Below are 19,115 nucleotides of genomic sequence, written 5' to 3'. Positions count from 1 at the left end.
GATTTATTTAAAAAGCTAAATCCAAATATTACCAAGACCTCGAGATTTTGACGTTTTTCTTTTTCAAGCAAATGCAATGAAAGGTAAACACGACTGATGTTCTGTTTGAATTAGCAATACGGCATGTCTGAAAACGGTGACCCTAGATGACTCCCTCCTTCCTTTTTACCTTATTACGAACCCTGGCCACAGTTTTAATGCTAGGTGATATTTTGTGGCTGTCACAGCGTTATATTTTCGAGACCTAAACACAGTGACCACATAAATAAAACATTTTTTTTTGGTCCATGAGAGGACGAAATGAAAAAAAAAATGTATTTTTATAAAGAAAAATGTGTTTTAATACTGAACGAAAATGTTCTATTTCATAATTTAAATGACAGTGATCATAAGTATATGTAATTTTAATTGTAATAAAGTATTTTAGCCTGGTAAGCAGAGAAGAGGTAACGGAAAGACATTAATTACTAAGCTGTATTATGCATTACTTGAAGTTGTAAGAATCTCCAATGCATCAAATACTTTGCTGTTAAGCCGTCAGTGACCTGTGTCACTATGGCACAATGGTCCTTTCAGTTTTCAGTATCCCCAGAAGTGCATTTATGGTAACTGTAAGTTGGCTGTATGGGCAAAGTTACATATGGGTCCAATTACAAGAGATTTACTCACACTATAAAACAAGACATAACAAAGAACCTTTGGGCTTCTGTTGGAATTGAGTTACACTTTTTAGAGCTCCATCAGGACATTGAGAAGGCTGAAAAGCTGATATATGTGCACATTACCACCATGTGATGTTTCATATCTTTGCAAATGATCTAATTTGTAGTAAAGCCATTCTTTAGTAGTATCCGTTTTTTTTAAAGCCAATATTATATAACCTGATGACCATGATTTGAAATTCTAGCAATCTCGCTTAGTGTGACCAGGCCTTTAGACTTAACAAAAGTCTACTAATGCGTTAAGTGCCGAATACTTAAATTTGTAATCTTGGCAGCCATTATTATATTGTGTCCAGTTCAATGAGACATTTGGTGAAAGGTGCTCCTTAAATTGTTATTGATTAACTCAATGAAACACTCTTTAGCTACTGATCTGACCAATGAATTAGAAAAAAACTGACCCTGCACAGCGACCAATGCATTGTATGAAATTTTGTATTGAAGATTTAATGCCTTCAAATTGATTTTAACAGAACATTCAGCACAGAAAATATGCCAGATGGAAGGCCACATACATTCACAATTGCTTAAAGAATGGCGTGACTCCAGAGTCTGGACCTGTTGGATTTGAAGGCGAAGAAGACTACAGTAAGTTAGCAATGCTGCTCATAAAAAGCATAATTTTATTCAGCAACTACATTTATTGCAAAGTGAAAACTCAAGCCTTGACATTTTTCCCACTATTAAGACTATTTTCCAATTTGTGTGTGAATGAATAAGCCTCTGTTCGTACTTGTCATTGCTTCCGCTAATAATGAGCTATGACTGCTATGTGGAATATATTTTCAAAGTAATATTGGCAAACCCTATCAGAAAAGAATAGCTCCAATAGGTTCCATTGGGATTTTTCTTTTCACCAATTGGTCTGCAGAGTGCAATATTCTTCATACGTACTACAAAAGTCTAGCAAAATATTAATGAACGTATTCTGATATAGTCAACAAAAGGCTTAAACACAAGTAAGCCGTATTAGAAAGAAATGTTTATATGTTGGTTTTGTACAACTGGCATGGTGGAGAATAAATAAGTAACAAATTGACTAAAAATGGCACATTCTGTATTTGCAAAAAATTAATAAGCTTGTTAAGCACATGAGAGAATTTTTCCAGCCCACCTCAAAATGTCACTGCTGTGGCCAGTGACTAGTTGCAGTGGTCACATATGCCTACCCCCTCTTTGGGAGAGATGGCACATAGACCAGCGGAGGACCCAGGCAGTGCTAAAAGAACATTGGCAGGCATTGGTAAGGGTTAGTATAGCTTGCAGCCAACTATTGATATCCTTGCTATTAAATCATGGGGGCTGCCAAGCAGATGCTATGAACACCATCCAAATCACTTTCAACCCATTCTCCCCCCAGCATGACAGTCATCCTGCACAAATGATAAACAAATGGAGTATTAATTGATATTTTGTCCCAAACTTGAACTCTTGCAACCCACATCAAGGGACCTCATTGTATTACATGTCTTTGCACCAACATTGCAAGCAAATCCGAAACAAAATGGATCAAATTTTCTTGCGTTTGTAGTCTTATATATTGGAAACAGAAATGTAAGTGTGCAATAAACCATTTTGTACTTGGCGAGTGCAATAATTCTGAGAATGTGTGTATATGTAACACCACTCCATGTAACGGTGTATAGAACATATACAGTAAGTCTTTGCATAGGAAAGCAGTCTGAATATGCCATTGGAAGTACACAGGAATTTTTATTTTTTTTTTCACGTCATGAATGTAACTTATTAAACAAATTGAAACATCTTCTGGGTGTGTGGGTGCACAATTTGGCTTCCTTACTCTTTCAGATGTTTTACACATGCAAGCTAATTAACGTGCAGCAAAAAGGCTGCAACCAAATAAGTCTGGGAAAACCACACAATACATATTCCTCGTCATATAAGTAATTTAGAATATCAAGTGAAAAAAATAGTGTGTATCATCTACAAGCCATCATTAATTGGGACACGCTCAGTAATTGAAATGTTTTTCTCGGTTGCCTCATTGGGGGACACAAACCGTGGGATAATCTGCTACCACATGGAGGCTGACACTATTAATACATCATGAATGAAAATTGTCTCCTCCCCAGCAGACTATACCACACCTGCTAGCATCAGGCCTCCTCAGTTTTTCTAGTGTCAGTTGGAGGCAACATGGTTCTGAGTCTCAGACTAGTCTTTGTAGGTTAGGTTAGGCGCTAACTTTTTGTATTTCATATCATGAATGATTGTTTGGCAGAGTAACCGGGTGTAAATGTGCACTCTTTCACCCCACATATCGACAGCCTGTATCCTCCATCATCGGAATGGCAGGACCATGTACCTTGACGCAGTCGGTGATCAGGTATTAAGGGGTATTTGGTCCTTTTGCTCTGTGTTGACTCCTGCCCACCCACCGTAGCGTAGCGGGTTTGCATGGAGCGGAAGACTGAATTCAGACTTTCCAACTTCTAGCTGTAGGTTCCTTACTGCAGTCTGTGTTACTTCAGGTTCCCAGTGGTCATTTTTCGACGAAGTGGCTTCTCCTTTTGTAGTATCTCAGTCATGACAGATGTTTGGCGTCCTCCCCTCTCCGCCCTCCTCCTTCTTTACCCCTCCTTGGCTCTCCTACTCTCCCTTGTATCAGTCATTCTGTTGAGGGTGATGGGAGGTGAGTGGCACATTTCTGTGCTGTCAAGGATGTGTGCTGCCGATAGGTGACTATTAAACAGATACACCGGGATTGATGCTTCCTGAGAAGGACAGCACTTTTTAGACGCATTCAGTGGCTATTGGGGCTTTCCTTTGATGTGTTTAGTTTAGTATGTGGTTTCATCACTTAGGCTATCTCGGTTTCCTCCGAATCCTACTCCTTTTCACCAACATTTCTTGATGTCTCTGTTGGAGAGTACTGGCATTGCTTCCAGCTTTTCACCTCCTGTGTGAGCACTGGTCAGGTCCGTCTCATTTGGTTGTTAATGCAGGTCGTTCAGACGATTGATGTCTGATACATTGCCTGGTCCACCAGGGTGTTTGGTTGGTCGGGATCGACCCCTGAATAGCAGTTTGTCTTTGGATTCTTCAGTTTGACTCCAGAACTCCCATGGAGCCTTAGCGGGAATCTTCGCCTGAGATCTCTCTCATTCCTTTAGGTACTTCACCTCTCATCTCCCTGAGAGGTTCACATAATCTGACTTATTCACAGCTGTGCAGCTCTACTGATCTCACAGCTCTGTTTGGATGTCTTGTGGGTCATCCCGGTATGCTCGGGCAGAGGTCTGACCACCTCTAGGGTGACCGTTGCTCGCTGCAGTAAATCAGCTATTATTGAGGCTTTTAAGGCAAGGTCTGGGCGCACTCTGTTCTGGAAGAGCTTGTTTACCAGACTTCAGTTCTGCAACTATGTAAGACAGCTACGTGGTCATAGGTGCAGACCTTTTCTAAGTTTTACAAGGTCCACACCTTTACTTCGGCAGATGCGAGTCTTGGCAGGAACGTATTACAGGCAGCAGTTGCTCAGGCGGCAGCTTGAGCTACAGTGGAAAAATTTCTCTGATCACAGTAAAATTAAGTTTAATTCCCAACCCAGGGACAGCTTTAGGATGGCCCACAGTTTTTGTCCCACAATGAGGCGACCGAGAAATAAAGTTGTTTTTTTTTGTACTCACCATAAAGTCTTTCTCGCAATTGCCCATTCTACATGCATTTACGTTGTTTTTCTTTCTTGCTTTAATTCTTTAAGCTTTTACTACTTTCTCACTAAACTGAGGAGGCTAGCAGGCAAGGTATAGTCTGCAGGGGAGGAGCCAATTTTAATTTAGGATGTATTAATAGTGGCTGCCTCCAGGTGGCAGCAGACTATCCCACGGTTTCTGTGTCACCCAATATGGGCTACAAGAAAGATTATACGGTGAGCACCAAAAATTTATTTATTTTTTTTTTTTAAAGAATTGGTCAAAAATGGAAGTTAATGGAATATGGCACTTCGTGGTGTATAGGTGCTCAGATAGGGTCCCCATGAATATTCATATAGAAAAGAATCCGGCTCTCTTGGGTAGATGATACCGAATGGTATTTCATGTTGTGGTCCAATATACAGTGGCATGTAAAAGTTTGGGCACCAATGGTCAAAATTACGGTTATTGTGAACAGTTAAGTAAGTTGAGGATGAAATGATCTCTAAAAGATTTAAAGTTAAAGATGACACATTTCCTTTGTATTTTAGTCAAAAAATATATATTGTCATTTTTTACATTTTAAAAATTACAAAAAGGAAAATGGGCCAAGGCAAAAGTTTAGGCACCCTTGGAGGTTTGTGTTCTCAGATAACTTTGACCAAAGTTTCGGACCTTAAGTAACCTGTTAGGGTTATGGCTTGTTCATGATCATCATTAGGAAAGGCCAGGTGATGCAAATTTCCCAGCTTTATAAAAATTCAGCCTCCTCTAACCTTGTGCCAAAAAACAGCAGCCATGTGTTCTTCTAAGCAGCTGCCTAGCACTCTGAAAATAGTGGAGGCCCACAAAAAAGGGGAAGTCTATAAGAAGATAGCAAAGCGTTTTCAAGTTGCCCTTTCTTCAGTTCAAAATTTAATTAAGAAATGGCAGTTACTGTAACGGGTCTGGGAGGCGGAACCTCTGAGCAACTTATACAAGGGGGCGGTCCTTGTAAGGAAGCGGGTGGCTCCCAGGGAAGACGGGCAGGTAGTCACGGCAAGTGACAGGGACAGTCTCTGGGTAGAAGGGCAGGTAGTCACGGCAAGTGACAGGGACAGTCTCTGGGTAGAAGGGCAGGTAGTCACAGCAAGTGACAGGGACATTCTCTGGGTAGACTAGCAGACAGGTAGCAGGTGGACGCTCTCAGGTGAGCGGGCAAAAGTCTCTGGACAGGCAGGTGGTCACAGCAAGTGACGGCAGAGCCTCCAGGTAGGCTAGCAGGCAGGTAGCAGGTGAGCGCTCCCAGGTGAGCGGGCAAGAGTCTCTGGACTGGCAGGTGGTCACGGCAAGTGACGACAGAGCCTCCAGGTAGGCTAGCAGGCAGGTAGCAGGTGAGCGCTCCCAGGTGAGCGGGCAAGAGTCTCTGGACTAGCAGGTGGTCACGGCAAGTGACGGCAGAGCCTCCAGGTAGGCTAGCAGGCAGGTAGCAGGTGAGCGCTCCCAGGTGAGCGGGCAAGAGTCTCTGGACTGGCAGGTGGTCACGGCAAGTGACGGCAGAGCCTCCAGGTAGGTTAGCAGGCAGGTAGCAGGTGAGCGCTCCCAGGTGAGCAGGCAGGAGTCTCTGGACTGGCAGGTGGTCACGGCAAGTGACGGCAGAGCCTCCAGGTAGGCTAGCAGGCAGGTAGCAGGTGAGCGCTCCCAGGTAAGCAGGCAGGCTGGTCCATAGACAGACTGAGAGGTGTCGGAAGGCAGACCGTCGGACCGCAGGCTTGCAAGCAGGTAAGCGGATATCAGGCAGGTATCAAGCAGGAATCTGGCAGGTGACTGGCAGGAATCTGGCAGGAATCCTGCAGGTGACTGGCAGGTAACAAGCAGGAATCTGGCAGGTGACTGGCAGGTAACTAGTAACGGGACCTGAGGGCTGAAGCGGAGTGAAGGCTTTGCAACAACATTGCTCGGGCACCTCCATTTTGGAGGAGGTGCCTTATATATGGTGAGGTCCTCCGGCCATTGGCCGGGGACTCCTTAGGACGGCGCGCGCGGCCCCTTTAAGAGAGGGGGAGCGCGCGCCCTAAGCACAGTGGCCGGGAAGCAGCGCGCGCTACCAGCAGAGCGGGAGGAGGATGCCGGGCACGGAGAGGTGAGGGGAACAGCGTCCCTGCCTAGCTGGAGGCAGGGACGCCGACGCTACAGTTACCAGGAACAGTGGAGGTGAAGATAAGGTCTAGAAGACGAAGTACAATTTCAGTGAGCCCTGCTTGAAGGATTACTAGAGAGTAGTGTTGAGCGATACCTTCCGATATCAGGAAATATCGGATCGGATTGGATCGGGCCGATACTCAAAAAGTATCGGATATCGCTGATTCCATTACCTTAAACCAATGCAAGTCAATGGGACACAAATATCGGAATGAAAATAAACCCTTTCTTTCCTTGTAGGTTAATTCTACATGAAGGAAAACAACTAACAATAATGTAGAATGTATTGGGGGAGGTGGTTGCCCAAATCGATGGGAACAGTGCTCACAGTGAAACATGAAAAGCCGGCAATTCAGCAGCGGCATACACCGGTACCCGACAACTTAGAACAGAAAGAATAGAGCTTCACACACAGATTAGATAGATAGAAACATGTCAGTCACATATATAATAAGTACAGTGACAGTGTTGCTTACTGTACTTGTCATTTAGTGTAAAGGATTTATTTAAAAAAATAAGTGTTTTCATGCACCATCTCTTTAAAAAAGCCGGCCGGCAATTCAGCAGCGGTACTCGACAATTTAGAACAGAAAGATAGAGCTTCACACATAGATTAGATAGATAGAAACATGTCAGTCACATATATAAGAAGTACAGTGATAATGGTTACTGTACTTGTCATTTAGTGTTAAAATAAAGGATTTATTAAAAAAAAAAATTGGCGTGGGGTTCCCCGTAATTTTAGGCTCTAGCAGAGGTTAAGCAGACGGCTGGGGCAGATGTTTGAAGCCTGGGAAGGGGGTAGCTTTCTGCTGCGATCCAGCCTGTCATGTGAATGTAGCAGAGCTGAAGCCGTCCTGGGAACCATGGAAAGGTAAGGATGATGTTGCTTTATTATTTTACTTTTATTGCAGGAGATCGTTGGCTTCAGCTGGAATGGGTGTGACGGTAAGTATGGTTTAATTTAGAACAATAAAGAATTGTGTGTTTATTTCAATTAAAGGACTTTATTCTGGGTGTTTGTGTTTTCTTTTAACTTTGACTATGGGGTTAGTAATGGGGGTGTCCTATAGACGCCTCTCCATTACTAACCTGGGCTTGATGTCAGCTGGCATTATAAGCTGACATCAACCCCAGCCCTATTACCCCACTGCCACCGCTACAGGGCAGTGGGAAGAGCGAGGCTAAGTGCCAGAATTGGCGCATCCTATGGATGCGCCATTTCTGGGGCGGCTGATGGCTGGTGTTTCTAGCCTGGGAGGGGGCCAATATTCATGGCACCCTTCCTGGGCTATTAATATCAGCCCCCAGCTGTCTGCCTAGCCTTTGCTAGCTATTAAAATAGGGGGGACGCCACGTCATTTTTTTTGGGGTCCCCCATTTTAATAGCTGGTAAAGGCTAGGTATTCAGCTGGGGGCTGATATTAGTAGCCTGGGAAGCTCCGTGGGTATTACCCCCTTCCCAGGCTTCAAACATCTGCCCCAGCCGTCTGCTTAACCTCCGCTAGAGCCTAAAATTACGGGGAACCCCACGCCAATTTTTTTTTTAATAAATCCTTTATTTTAACACTAAATGACAAGTACAGTAACCAACACTGTCACTGTACTTCTTATATATGTGACTGACATGTTTCTATCTATCTAATCTATGTGTGAAGCTCTATTCTTTCTGTTCTAAATTGTCTTGTACCGGTATATGCCGCTGCTGAATTGCCGGCTTTTCATGTTCACTGTGAGCACTGTTCCCATCGATTTGGGCAACCACTGTAATGCCACAACCACCATGGCTGTGGCATTAACGTCTTAAAAAAATATTAATTCCTGCTATTCCATTTAATTGTAATGTAAGGGAGACAGTGTAATGTCAGCGCTTGAGCAGGAGAATTCTCCCACGCTTGGATGGCATTCTGATGACAGGCTGGATCGCAGCTGAGCGCTGCCATCCAGCTTGTCATCCTTCAGAGACACTGCAGAGCACAGGCATTATGTGAACTTCCGATTCCGGTATTCGATATTGTAAAAGTATCGGAACTCCGATACAGCGAATATCGGTCGATACCCGATATTTCAGTATCGGAATGCTCAACACTACTAGAGAGGCAAATCAGAACCCCCTGCTTGTCTGCAAGAGACATTCAGAAAGGTTTAGCAGACTGGAGTTGTCATACATTGTTTTACTGTTCAGAGACACCTGCACAAATATGACCTTCATGGAAGTCATCAGACGAAAACCTCTCCTGCTTCCTCACCATAAAATTCAGTGTCAGAAGTATGCAAAAGAACATCTAAACATGCCTGATGCATTTTGGAAACAAGTCCTGTGGACCGATGAGGTTAAAATAGAACTCTGGGCACAGTGATCAGTGGTATGTGTGGAGGAGAAAGGGCACAGAATTTCAGGGAAAGAACATCTCACAAGCCATTAAGCATGGGTGTGGATCAACCATGCTTTGGGTTTGTGTTCCAGCCAATGGCTCAGGGAACGTTTCATGGGTAGAGGGAAGACTGGATTCAATAAAATTTCAACAAATTCTTGATGCTAACATAACACCATCTGTAAAAAAGCTGAAGTTGAAAAGATGATGGTTTCTACAAATGGATAATGATTCTAAACACACATCAAAATCCACAATAGACCACCTCAAAAGGCGCAAGCTGAACGTTGTACAATGGCCCTCACAGTCCCCTGATCTGAACATCACTGAAAACCTGTCGCTAGACCTCAAAATAGCAGTGCATGCAAGACGGCCCAGGAATCACACAGAACAGTGAATATGATGAAACAGCGGACATAATCATATCAAGAAAAGTCTATTAGTGGAAAAGTTGCTGCCATATGTACAAAACAGGTGGCAGAGTGAATCCATATATATCATAAGAATAAGCATAAAAATTAAAACTCTAAAATATGATTTACATACGTATATAATACACGGCACTGATCTGCTGTATTGGTAGGTAGTATGTGCACCAAATTCATCAAAATGATGAGTCATGAATTTGGCGTGAAGTTAAAAAAAAAAAGGTTTTGTTTCTTTTCTTCCTGGGACTGCTTTTTGTGACTTTTGGCACTAAAAAGTTGCGACAATTGCTTCACATTGCGGCATACTCAAAAATCCATCAGGGGAACTGGAGTGAAGTTGCTCCAAATTTTGCAACTTTTTAAAAAGCTGGAATGGTGAAACTCCTCCCACAAAGTGGAAAATGAAAATCAGACAAACGCATGTAAAATAGACTTTAAAAAAGACGCAAATGGAATAATGCAAACATGAAAAAAAAACAGGTGCTGAGTCTGGGCCTTTATCTCGGAAACTCTGCATGAAATACCAGGTCACACTTAACCATTCAACTGTGTAACTATTTATAGTCTGTGTGAAAATCTAAATGATTTCTATTTCTCCAAACCTTGAAGACTTTATTTCATTTCAAATACTGCACACGTTGTGACGAAACATCTTCTTATCTTAATCAGACAGACGTCTAGATTTGTTAAGCCAAGAGAAATACACTATTGTGTATATGTTTTTCTTTGGCTGGTCAAAAAAGACATACTATTATATGTATAAATCAGAATATTTACTTCTCTTGTTTTGGAAACAATAATGTTTGTTACTATGCTAATTGCATATTATACTAAAGCCAGCTAGATGTTTATTTACAAGAGCCCCCTGCTATACCAACTATGTAAATTGATTAAAGGCTGAAACAATGAGACCTGAGCTCTGTGGAATAATATCCTGCCTAACCCTTGCACTGTGGATGTGTACTTAAAAGAACAAATGTGAACTATTTAAGGAACATATGCCTCTGTAGCAGGCAGATGCGGATTTGAAACTGAATTGAAAGAGACTTTACAAGGAGAATCAAAGATCAAACTCTCTTCAGACCATCAGCTTGGTAACATGGCTTTATCCAAAGAGACATAGATTTGGATTCTACATGATTCCAGCCTAAGGGTATATGGTCCTGACTGGAAAGATACGGATCTGCTCCATTGACCATCAGCGAGCCCATGGATACATTTGAGAAGACCAGGTTGCGACAATGAAGTCACCTAGCCCCATGGATATGTTGTTTGGGTTTACCAGGGTGGGACCCTCCGGTTGCCTGGAACCCATGGAGACATTCAGAGAAGCCAGATTGGGACCAGCCGGTCATCTGGCCCCATGGAAACTCTCAGAGAGGCCAGGGTGGGACCCTCTAGTCTCCTGGCCTTGCACCTTGATGGACGGTCAGCTTCCTAAGCTTTCTACTACCTTCTCTCTGTGGGCGTCCGCCAAAAGCGGGTGCCACTACTTGAGGTAGTTGGCCCTGGAAGTCCCAAAGTCGCTGCTTTTCTATCCCAGGCAGGCCAGCAGAAGACTTAGACTGTGTAATTGTTGTACCATCTGTTTATTGCTTGTTTTGTGGTTCTATAAAGTATTGCCACACTGTTTTACCCTCACCCTGTGTTGTCTGAGTAGTATTACGCCCACGGAAGTCCCTGGGCTTTCACACATGTACAAAGCTAAATTATACAAATTCTCCCACCGTCCAAGTACATTTGGACCCATCTGGATACTGTAAATGAAGGCTTTGAAATCTCTGAATTAATACTGACTTCATTCCTGCTATAGGTTGTGTGAACGGAGATTCCCGAGTCTGGAGACAATTTAACAGCCTGCTGGATGTAATAAGGCTAAAATAATGTGTTGACATAGAAACACTACAATGAAAAAAATATGTCGTTTACGTTTATTCTGAAGTCCTACAGTCAGATGTTCAGAAGAGCATTCACCCTCTGTTCCTGCATTATATTTCTCTGTGTGTCAAATACACTTTCCTTGAGTTGTATGATTTTAACTTTTGTCTTCAATATACACTACTCACAAAAAGTTAGGGACATTTGGCTTTCTGGTGAAATTTCAGTATGATCCTAAAATGCACTCTAACCTTTTCAGGTGAACTTAATGTGACCGTCTCAACTTTTGAATACAAGTGTCCAACTTTTCAATGTTTCAGTATTTTTTGCACAACTTATTGTTCTCTAACAAGGAGCTTAATGGCAGAATTCACAACAGGTGTTTGGTCCATGAATCGCCCAATACATTTTGAGGTTCAATTAGAATTGGTATTTATCCTCATCATGCTGTTCACATTTTGACATCATGAGACCAAGACTACATGTAACAATTGATGAACAGCACCTTGCCATTGCGAGCCTTCAAGCAGGATGTTCTCAAATGGAAGTGGCCACTGAGCTTAAAATGTCATCAGCAGATTGCAACAAAGATACAGAGAAACTGGAAGAGTAAAAAAAAAAAGGCAGAAAAGTGGACGTCCTTTGGCCACATCCCACACTGATGACCACTTCATTGTTCACAATGTCCTTGGGAACCGACTGATGAATACCACACAACTCCATGCACATTTATGGGAGGAGAGAGGCACCCAAGTGTCATGTTGACCATTTAAAACCGTTTACATCAGCATGGTCTGCGTGCTAGACAACCTATAATGGTACCTGACAACGCCACCAGGCACAGGCATCATCTTTTTGCATGGGCCAGGGAGCATCTACTCTGAACGAGGGACCAAGTGGGTCTCAGCGCTGTCTAGTCAATACAGAACTGCCCTACACTTTGTGATTGGTGCAGTGACAAGCCCTTACTTAATCCAGTCTTTGTGCCTCTGCATGAACAACACAGGCCTAATTTTATCTCCATGAACAACAATGCTTCAGCTCATCGAGGTCGCATCATTAGGGAACGGCTGCTGGAGACTGGGATACCTCAAATGAAGTGGCCTGTTTTTTCTCTAGATCTGAATCCCATAGAAAACCTTATGGGATCAGCTCATCTGCCGTGTAGAGGCTCGTAACTCTGTACCCCAGAACCTCAATGACCTGAAGGCCGCTCTTCAAGAGTGGGATGCCATGTTTCAGCAGACAATAACTCAACTTGTGAACAGCATGAGATGTTGTTGTCAAGCTGTAGTTGATGCTCAAGGCCACATGACAAGTAGTTGAGACATTGTCATTTTTTGGGGGGGTTTACTCACCACTGTTGACTTTTGTTTTAATAAATAGTTTGAGATTAGGTAATCACCCTTGCATGCTTCTACTTAAATGCCCTAATTTCATGATAAAATATCACTATAGCGTGAACTTTTTACGTTTTCCATTAATTTCACCTGAAAATTTGATATTCTTAACTTTTTGTGAGTAGTGTATGCTGTGTGGCAAATTTAGGCCAAGGCTCTTAGTCCCTCATCCCCGATTGTCACTACTTACTTAACTAAAATATTTAACCTCTCTTTCTCTCTTTCTTCCGGTATCTTTCCCTTCTCCTTCAAACATTCCCTTCTAAACCCATTTTTAAAAAAACATAGAACTGCGCTGCCAGCTACAGACATGTCGTCAGTCTCCCCTTTATCTCTAAACTTTTTGAACTCTTGTTCTACTGTCATCAAACCCACTATCTCTCAGATAACTTCCTTCTTGACCCTTTATGATTCAGTTTTCGTTCTTTACACTTTACTGAACGTGCCTTTACACTGGATCACCAGCTCCTCCTCACTATGCTCCTCTCTATTGGTCTCGAGGACATTGTTCTCTCTTGGTTCTCTTCCTACTTCTCGGACTGCTCCTTCAATTGCTGGCTCTTCTTCCCCCTCCTTTTCCCCTTACTGTCGGGGGGTTCCTCAGGAGTGTGAGCAGCATGGAGATAAACATTTCTTCTACTGACATCCCCCCCCACATTAATACAAAATACTAGTGATTGTACGCTATCTGTAATATTATGTTCTCCTATTATCTAAAACTGAACTCTGTGTGTTTCCCCCTCTACTAACCTACCTAACAATGTTCCAGTCTAACCATATGCCATTCTGTGCACTGGTTGCCCATCCACTACAGAATCCAATATAAACTTATCACTCTTACATACAAAGTTCTGAACAGTTCTGCACCACCCTATATCTCCTCCCTCATCTCTGTCTACCACACTACCCATTCTCTCCATTCCACTTATGATCTAAGACTAACATGCTCTATAATCTGAACTTCCCACTCCCATCTCCAGGACTTCTCTCATGCTGCATCAGTTTTCTGGAATGCAGTACCTTAGACAATCTGGTTAATTCACAGTAACCATATTTTTAAGTGTGCCCTAAAAACACATTCTTTCGTTTACCCTATTCCATCACCTCACTGATCTAAGTATCCCTTGTTCTCTCTCCATGCACTTAATCGCACTTTGTATCTGTACTTGTACAGTTACTGGCTGGTTACCGGTTCATGCAGTGATATGTTTATTATACTGATGGCTAGACCTTACACGACAAGCATTTTATTTTTACCTAGCTTGCGAGTAGGGCCCTCACTCCTCTTGCTATGTGTTGAACTACGTGTGACTCTGTAATGTTTTACCATGTTTGTAGAAGTGCCCTCTGAATTGTAAAGTGCTGCAGAATATGTTGGTGCTATAGAAATAAAAATTATTATTATTATTAAGGCTTCATGGGAATTTTTGCGACTGCAAGTTTGACGAGTCACGCAACCAAAAACTGTGTGATCCGTCTGACTTGCTGTTAAGTGACTTGATTTACACTTAACAGCGAGTCAAGCAACACGTGACCTTGAGCAAAAATCCAACAGGTTTGTGTTTAGTGTACTGTAACATGACTTTATTGGCAAACACCAGATATGTTGGGATCTTCATGTCGCCGTGTAGCTCAAGCCTTAGTAACAACATGTAGCAGAATATGTAGGTTAAAATGATACGTTGAGACACTGTAATCATTGTTCTTCATTCATCTTAAAATGCAAGCCGTTTCCGTAGGTAAGCAAAAGGTTGAAAATAATCAAACCAGGGAGAAGCAATGAAGAGCCCATGGTTAAATATACTAAACTTACTGCTCCCTTTCTTACCATCAAAAATACTATTTCCCATGTGCTTCTTGAAACCGCACTTCTGCTGCAGCCAATGTTTTCATAGCTACAAAGGTGTTCTCTGTGTGAGCGTGGTCCTGCCCTGGGCTTAGAGAGGAGGCTCATGTTGTCAGTGTACCACTAATCCATGGAAAATCAAACAGAATGGCACAGCTTAATCTTTCACAGAGGTCAGCTTCAGGTGTACCTCGGTCAGCTCTCCAGAAGCCAAAGTACTTGCTGTAAAATGACACAAACAACATATATTTTTTATGGCACAAGAACATTGTGCTTTCGAAGCAGTTTTTTTTTTTTTTTTTTTTTTTTTTATTAATGGTTTTTCTAAACAGGCCATGAAGAATTGAAGCGGTTTAGTGAAAGAGCACAAAAACGCCCTCTTCAGTGGACTCGATGACACTGACATCAAATGTCTGCTCCAGTCATAGTCAAATAAACTTGTTTTTTTGTATGGTCTTAATATAAACCATTGTTGACATTCTGAAACGTCTGCCAGGTGGCTATGAACTAGCTGCTTTACAAAAAAGAAATTGAAGATTAATTACTTTTTCCATCTACACTTGATATAACTAGTAATATGGTGCAGACGGTTTGCTTGAATAAATGCTGTTTGCTACACACAATTGTCTGTATTAATGATTTTTTTTTAGGGATTTTTTTTAACTGTTCTAAGCAATGATACATTATTTTTTTATGATAAAAAATGTAAAGCATGATTCATGTGTACAGTGTGTGTATAATTAAATATTTTTTTTTTTATATACAAAACTATACTTATTAAACTTTATTCACACTAGTATCGTACCAATGTAGCCGGTTGGTTGTATTACCCCTTGTTGTTTGGTGGCAAATCCTGTTCAGAACCTTCGCTCTCCCGAGACTCCGCATTGTTAGGCCACTCACAGTATTTGGTTAGTATTTTACATCAGTATTAGTGATGAGCGAGCATGCTCGTTACTCGAGATTTACGAGCATGCTCTGGTGCTTGCCGAGTATCTTCAGCGTGCTCTGGTGATACGTCTTCGGCACTCCATGCTCATGATTTGCGACTGTTTGACAGCTTTAATACATGTGAGGAGTGCCTGTTTCTTAGGTATTCTTCACATGTATTAAAGCTGTTAAACAGTCGCAAATCATGAGCACGGAAAGACAAAAAAATATCACCCGAGCACGCTGAAGATACTCGGCGAGCACCCGAGCATGCTCGCCGAAAGGGTTAACAGAACATACTTGCTCATCAGTAATCAGTATTTCCAAGCAAAAATAAGGAGTGGGTGAAAGACACAGAAGTGGTGATGTGTTTGTTATACTTTTTCTCTGATTTGTTTCACTCCTGGTTTTGGCTTACAAATACTGAGGTAAAATACTGACCAAATACGGAACATGTGAGCGTGGCCTTAATAAACAAGGTGTGTTAAATTGGTCCATGGGTTATCGAAGGACATGAAGAGGTAACCAAACATTCAGATGCCCAATTATTATGACTTTCAACATTTCGAGAGATCTCAAAGTCCTACAGAGATCGTCCCCTGCCACTAAAGAGAAAATGGAAAACTTTCCCATTATTGTCCGTTTTTTTTTTTTTTTTTTATGACATTAAATATCTGCAAAAATTTGTTTATATTTTGCAGGTGATAAAACATTTACATGAATAAAATCTATATATATTTCATTAGGGACTCTCAAAAGCTATCGTTTTATGTATTTACACATATGTAAGTAGAAACCTACACCAACTTTATTTCACTTTTCGAAATAAAGACTAATCCTTTAAATCTAATCTTTGTGTCTTCACAAGTATCCACTTTCATTCATGCAGTCATTTATCTCTGTAGGTAAATGTGTTTCCACTAAGAGTAAACCTAATTGGAGCCATACAAAATGATTACATTTGTCGTTTTCCTTTGAAGTCCTGTTTCCTCTTCTGAAGGGTTTAGGTTAAATGTAGATGATGAAGTCATTTTCAACAGTGTAGAATTGAAATATTTCATAAAGACATGGACCCTGAGTAATAACATACACATACATGTTTTTGGACAACACAATTTACATTATTCTTTTGGGCTAAAATTACATTTGGGAATCATTAAAATGTCCCAGATGGCTAAAGATGATGATTTAGGGATAATTAACTTCTGGAGTGAATTACTATTCAGACAGAAGTATGTCAAACTTCACTACAATGTGTGGGAATTGGAGAACTCATTTTGACATCAGCTTTTAAGTTGACAAACTTGTATTTTTGAGATTGAAAACACAAAAAATAAGGAAATATTTGTGTATATTCATAATAATTGTGCATGTGTGGCCGAGTTGTTAGCACTGTTACCCTACAGCGCTGGGGTCCTGAGTTTGAATCTGACCAAGTACAAAACAAGGCTCCATATACATTGTAAAAGCATTTTCTGGTCTACACATATACCCATGTGTGATTCGGCTAGTCGGAGTTGAAGTGACATGACTCAGAAGAGGACTGGAGCAGGGATGGAGATGAGAAGACAGCATTCTTCAAGTATTTTAATGTAACTACACTATATTCCATTTACAGCCCTAAGAAGAAAGTTATGGAGTTATCGAAATCACACGATGCATAGATATGTTAATGATATGCTAATGAATAAGAAATAAAAACAAAAATTTCAAAACATTTATAATTTATTCAGTATTGGCTATGAGCGCCATGTGCAGAAATCCCTGCACTTGCACCCCTTGGCTATCAATTAGGTTATCAATGGTGGTCTGAGTAATGTTCTGCCATGCTGAATGCACTTGGGGACACAAATTATAATGATCCGCTTCTTGCAACTCCCTTTGCAATTGCCAACCAGATATATATTTTTGCCTGATGAAGAGGCTAGAACAGCCTCTAAACGCGTAGCAAATAAATGTTTTCACGATCACTCCTTTGTGGCATCGTTTACTGGGCACCGCTCTCGATCATCCATTCCCATCATCCGTCATCCGAATTTCTGGACTCCCGTTAGAACCCAGTGGGTGAAGCTGCAGCCCTCAGGGAGCATCTTATTTCCTACTTGTGCAGAGTTGTGCCTAGCACAGCCTCACCAGGTGAGTAATTATCACTTTAAAGTTCCATCCACCTTGTATGATTTGCACTAGGGGAAATTCCCCTTTTTTTCTTTATTAATTGGCGACCAGTGACATGCCTGAGGTGCTTGATGGGAGACAAGTCGGGAAATGCACCAGGCCATGGAAGCATATTAAAGTCAAGCAGGCTACTCACAGAAGTACCAGCAACATGTCTCAATGCATTGTCGTGTTGAAAAACTACCCCTGGGACACTTGGAAGAAATATCTATAGCACTGGTCCCATGACCAAATCAATGTATCACCGAGATGTTAGTGTACATGGATTAAATACTCTTGGGGTCCGCCTACTATACACCACACATTATCCTTTTAGTAGGAACACTGTGACGTTCCTTCGTGAAGGCCTCTTCAAGGCATTGGCCACGTGGACTCCAGACTAATTTCTGGCTATCATTCTGTCCAAGACCAAACCAGGACTCCTCACTGAAGAGGATAGACCACCATTCCAGCCTCTACTGTCCATCTGGAGAACAGGCTGTAAATAATGGGAAAAGCATATAAAGGAAAACCGTATTTGAATGAGATTATGCTGATGCATGAGAACTAGTGAAGGTAGAAGTACCCTCAACATGCAGAGCTCACATCCAGCATATATTACTAGTAGTGACACTCATAAGATAGACATTTGAAATTAGAAGCAAAGTGTCCTCTGCATATCTGGGTCTGAAAATGAATGAAGAACTGAAAATTGCAGGCTAAAACTTTTGTGGTTACCTGTAGTTAAATGTTGCATTAACATAAGTAGAACTTTTTTTGTTTTGTTTTTTTCCTTTCCTCATGTCAAGTGTGTCCCTAACCTTAAAGATATTACACTAAATTATCAGACATTGCCAGTGGAAAATCTGTCGCATGCAATTGGAGCAACATTCAGACATCGAAGACTTGTTGCAAATTTTTGCTGAACATTCTGCAGTCATACAACCGTGCATTGTAAGGGAGTTGGGGTTAACAAAACATCATTCACATGTTGATGAAAATAATGAATGGTAATTTACAAGTACTCGCCATGTCTTTTACTTTAAGTATTTCTTGTGGAATCTTGCTGCAGATTTCATACTTTCTGGGACAAAGTGGCAGAATCTGCATGTAAAAGTTTCTGTATATTAAATTTGGTAGTTTCCCATTTTAAATGCTTTATCTTGAATTACTTTGACAATATTTTACTACTTTACTATTAATTCAAGGTAGTCCCCACTTTTCTCTGCACTGACCAGCCGATGCAGGGTAAACCTCTTGCACTAGTTTGTGTAGCTGTTGAGGGGAGCTAACTGTTTGACTCTCCACAGCGAAGATGAACAAACATGGTTTAATACCATTTTTAATCGATCACTGTATACGCAGCACTAAAATACCGCTTGTGTACACAGATTAGGGAGCACTGACAGTACTTCCTTTTCTGAACCCAGTGATTATGTGAGTATAGGGAGGGAACAGGAGCTGCTTGGTTCTAGGAGACTGTCAGCTCTGCTATGCAGGCAAGAGGCAGTATGTGTTCCTTTATCAGTCCTAGTTACAGGTTAA

The 19,115-nt window shown here is 41.5% G+C and overlaps 1 protein-coding gene across 1 annotated transcript in view; it reads left to right on the top strand.

The window, feature by feature from the left end:
* VTA1 (vesicle trafficking 1) overlaps positions 1 to 19,115 on the top strand; it is a 243,488-nt gene that overhangs the window by 147,205 nt on the left and 77,168 nt on the right. Inside the window, exon 5 of the mRNA XM_073672753.1 lies at positions 1,196 to 1,310. Coding sequence (XP_073528854.1) covers positions 1,196 to 1,310 — 115 coding nt within the window. The remainder of the gene's footprint in view (positions 1 to 1,195; positions 1,311 to 19,115) is intronic.

Source organism: Phyllobates terribilis, unplaced genomic scaffold (assembly GCF_046119375.1).
Source record: "Phyllobates terribilis strain yellow unplaced genomic scaffold, ASM4611937v1 Scaffold_3__8_contigs__length_932513732, whole genome shotgun sequence".
Classification (NCBI taxonomy): domain Eukaryota; kingdom Metazoa; phylum Chordata; class Amphibia; order Anura; family Dendrobatidae; genus Phyllobates; species Phyllobates terribilis.
This window is presented reverse-complemented; position numbering and strand designations above follow the sequence as displayed.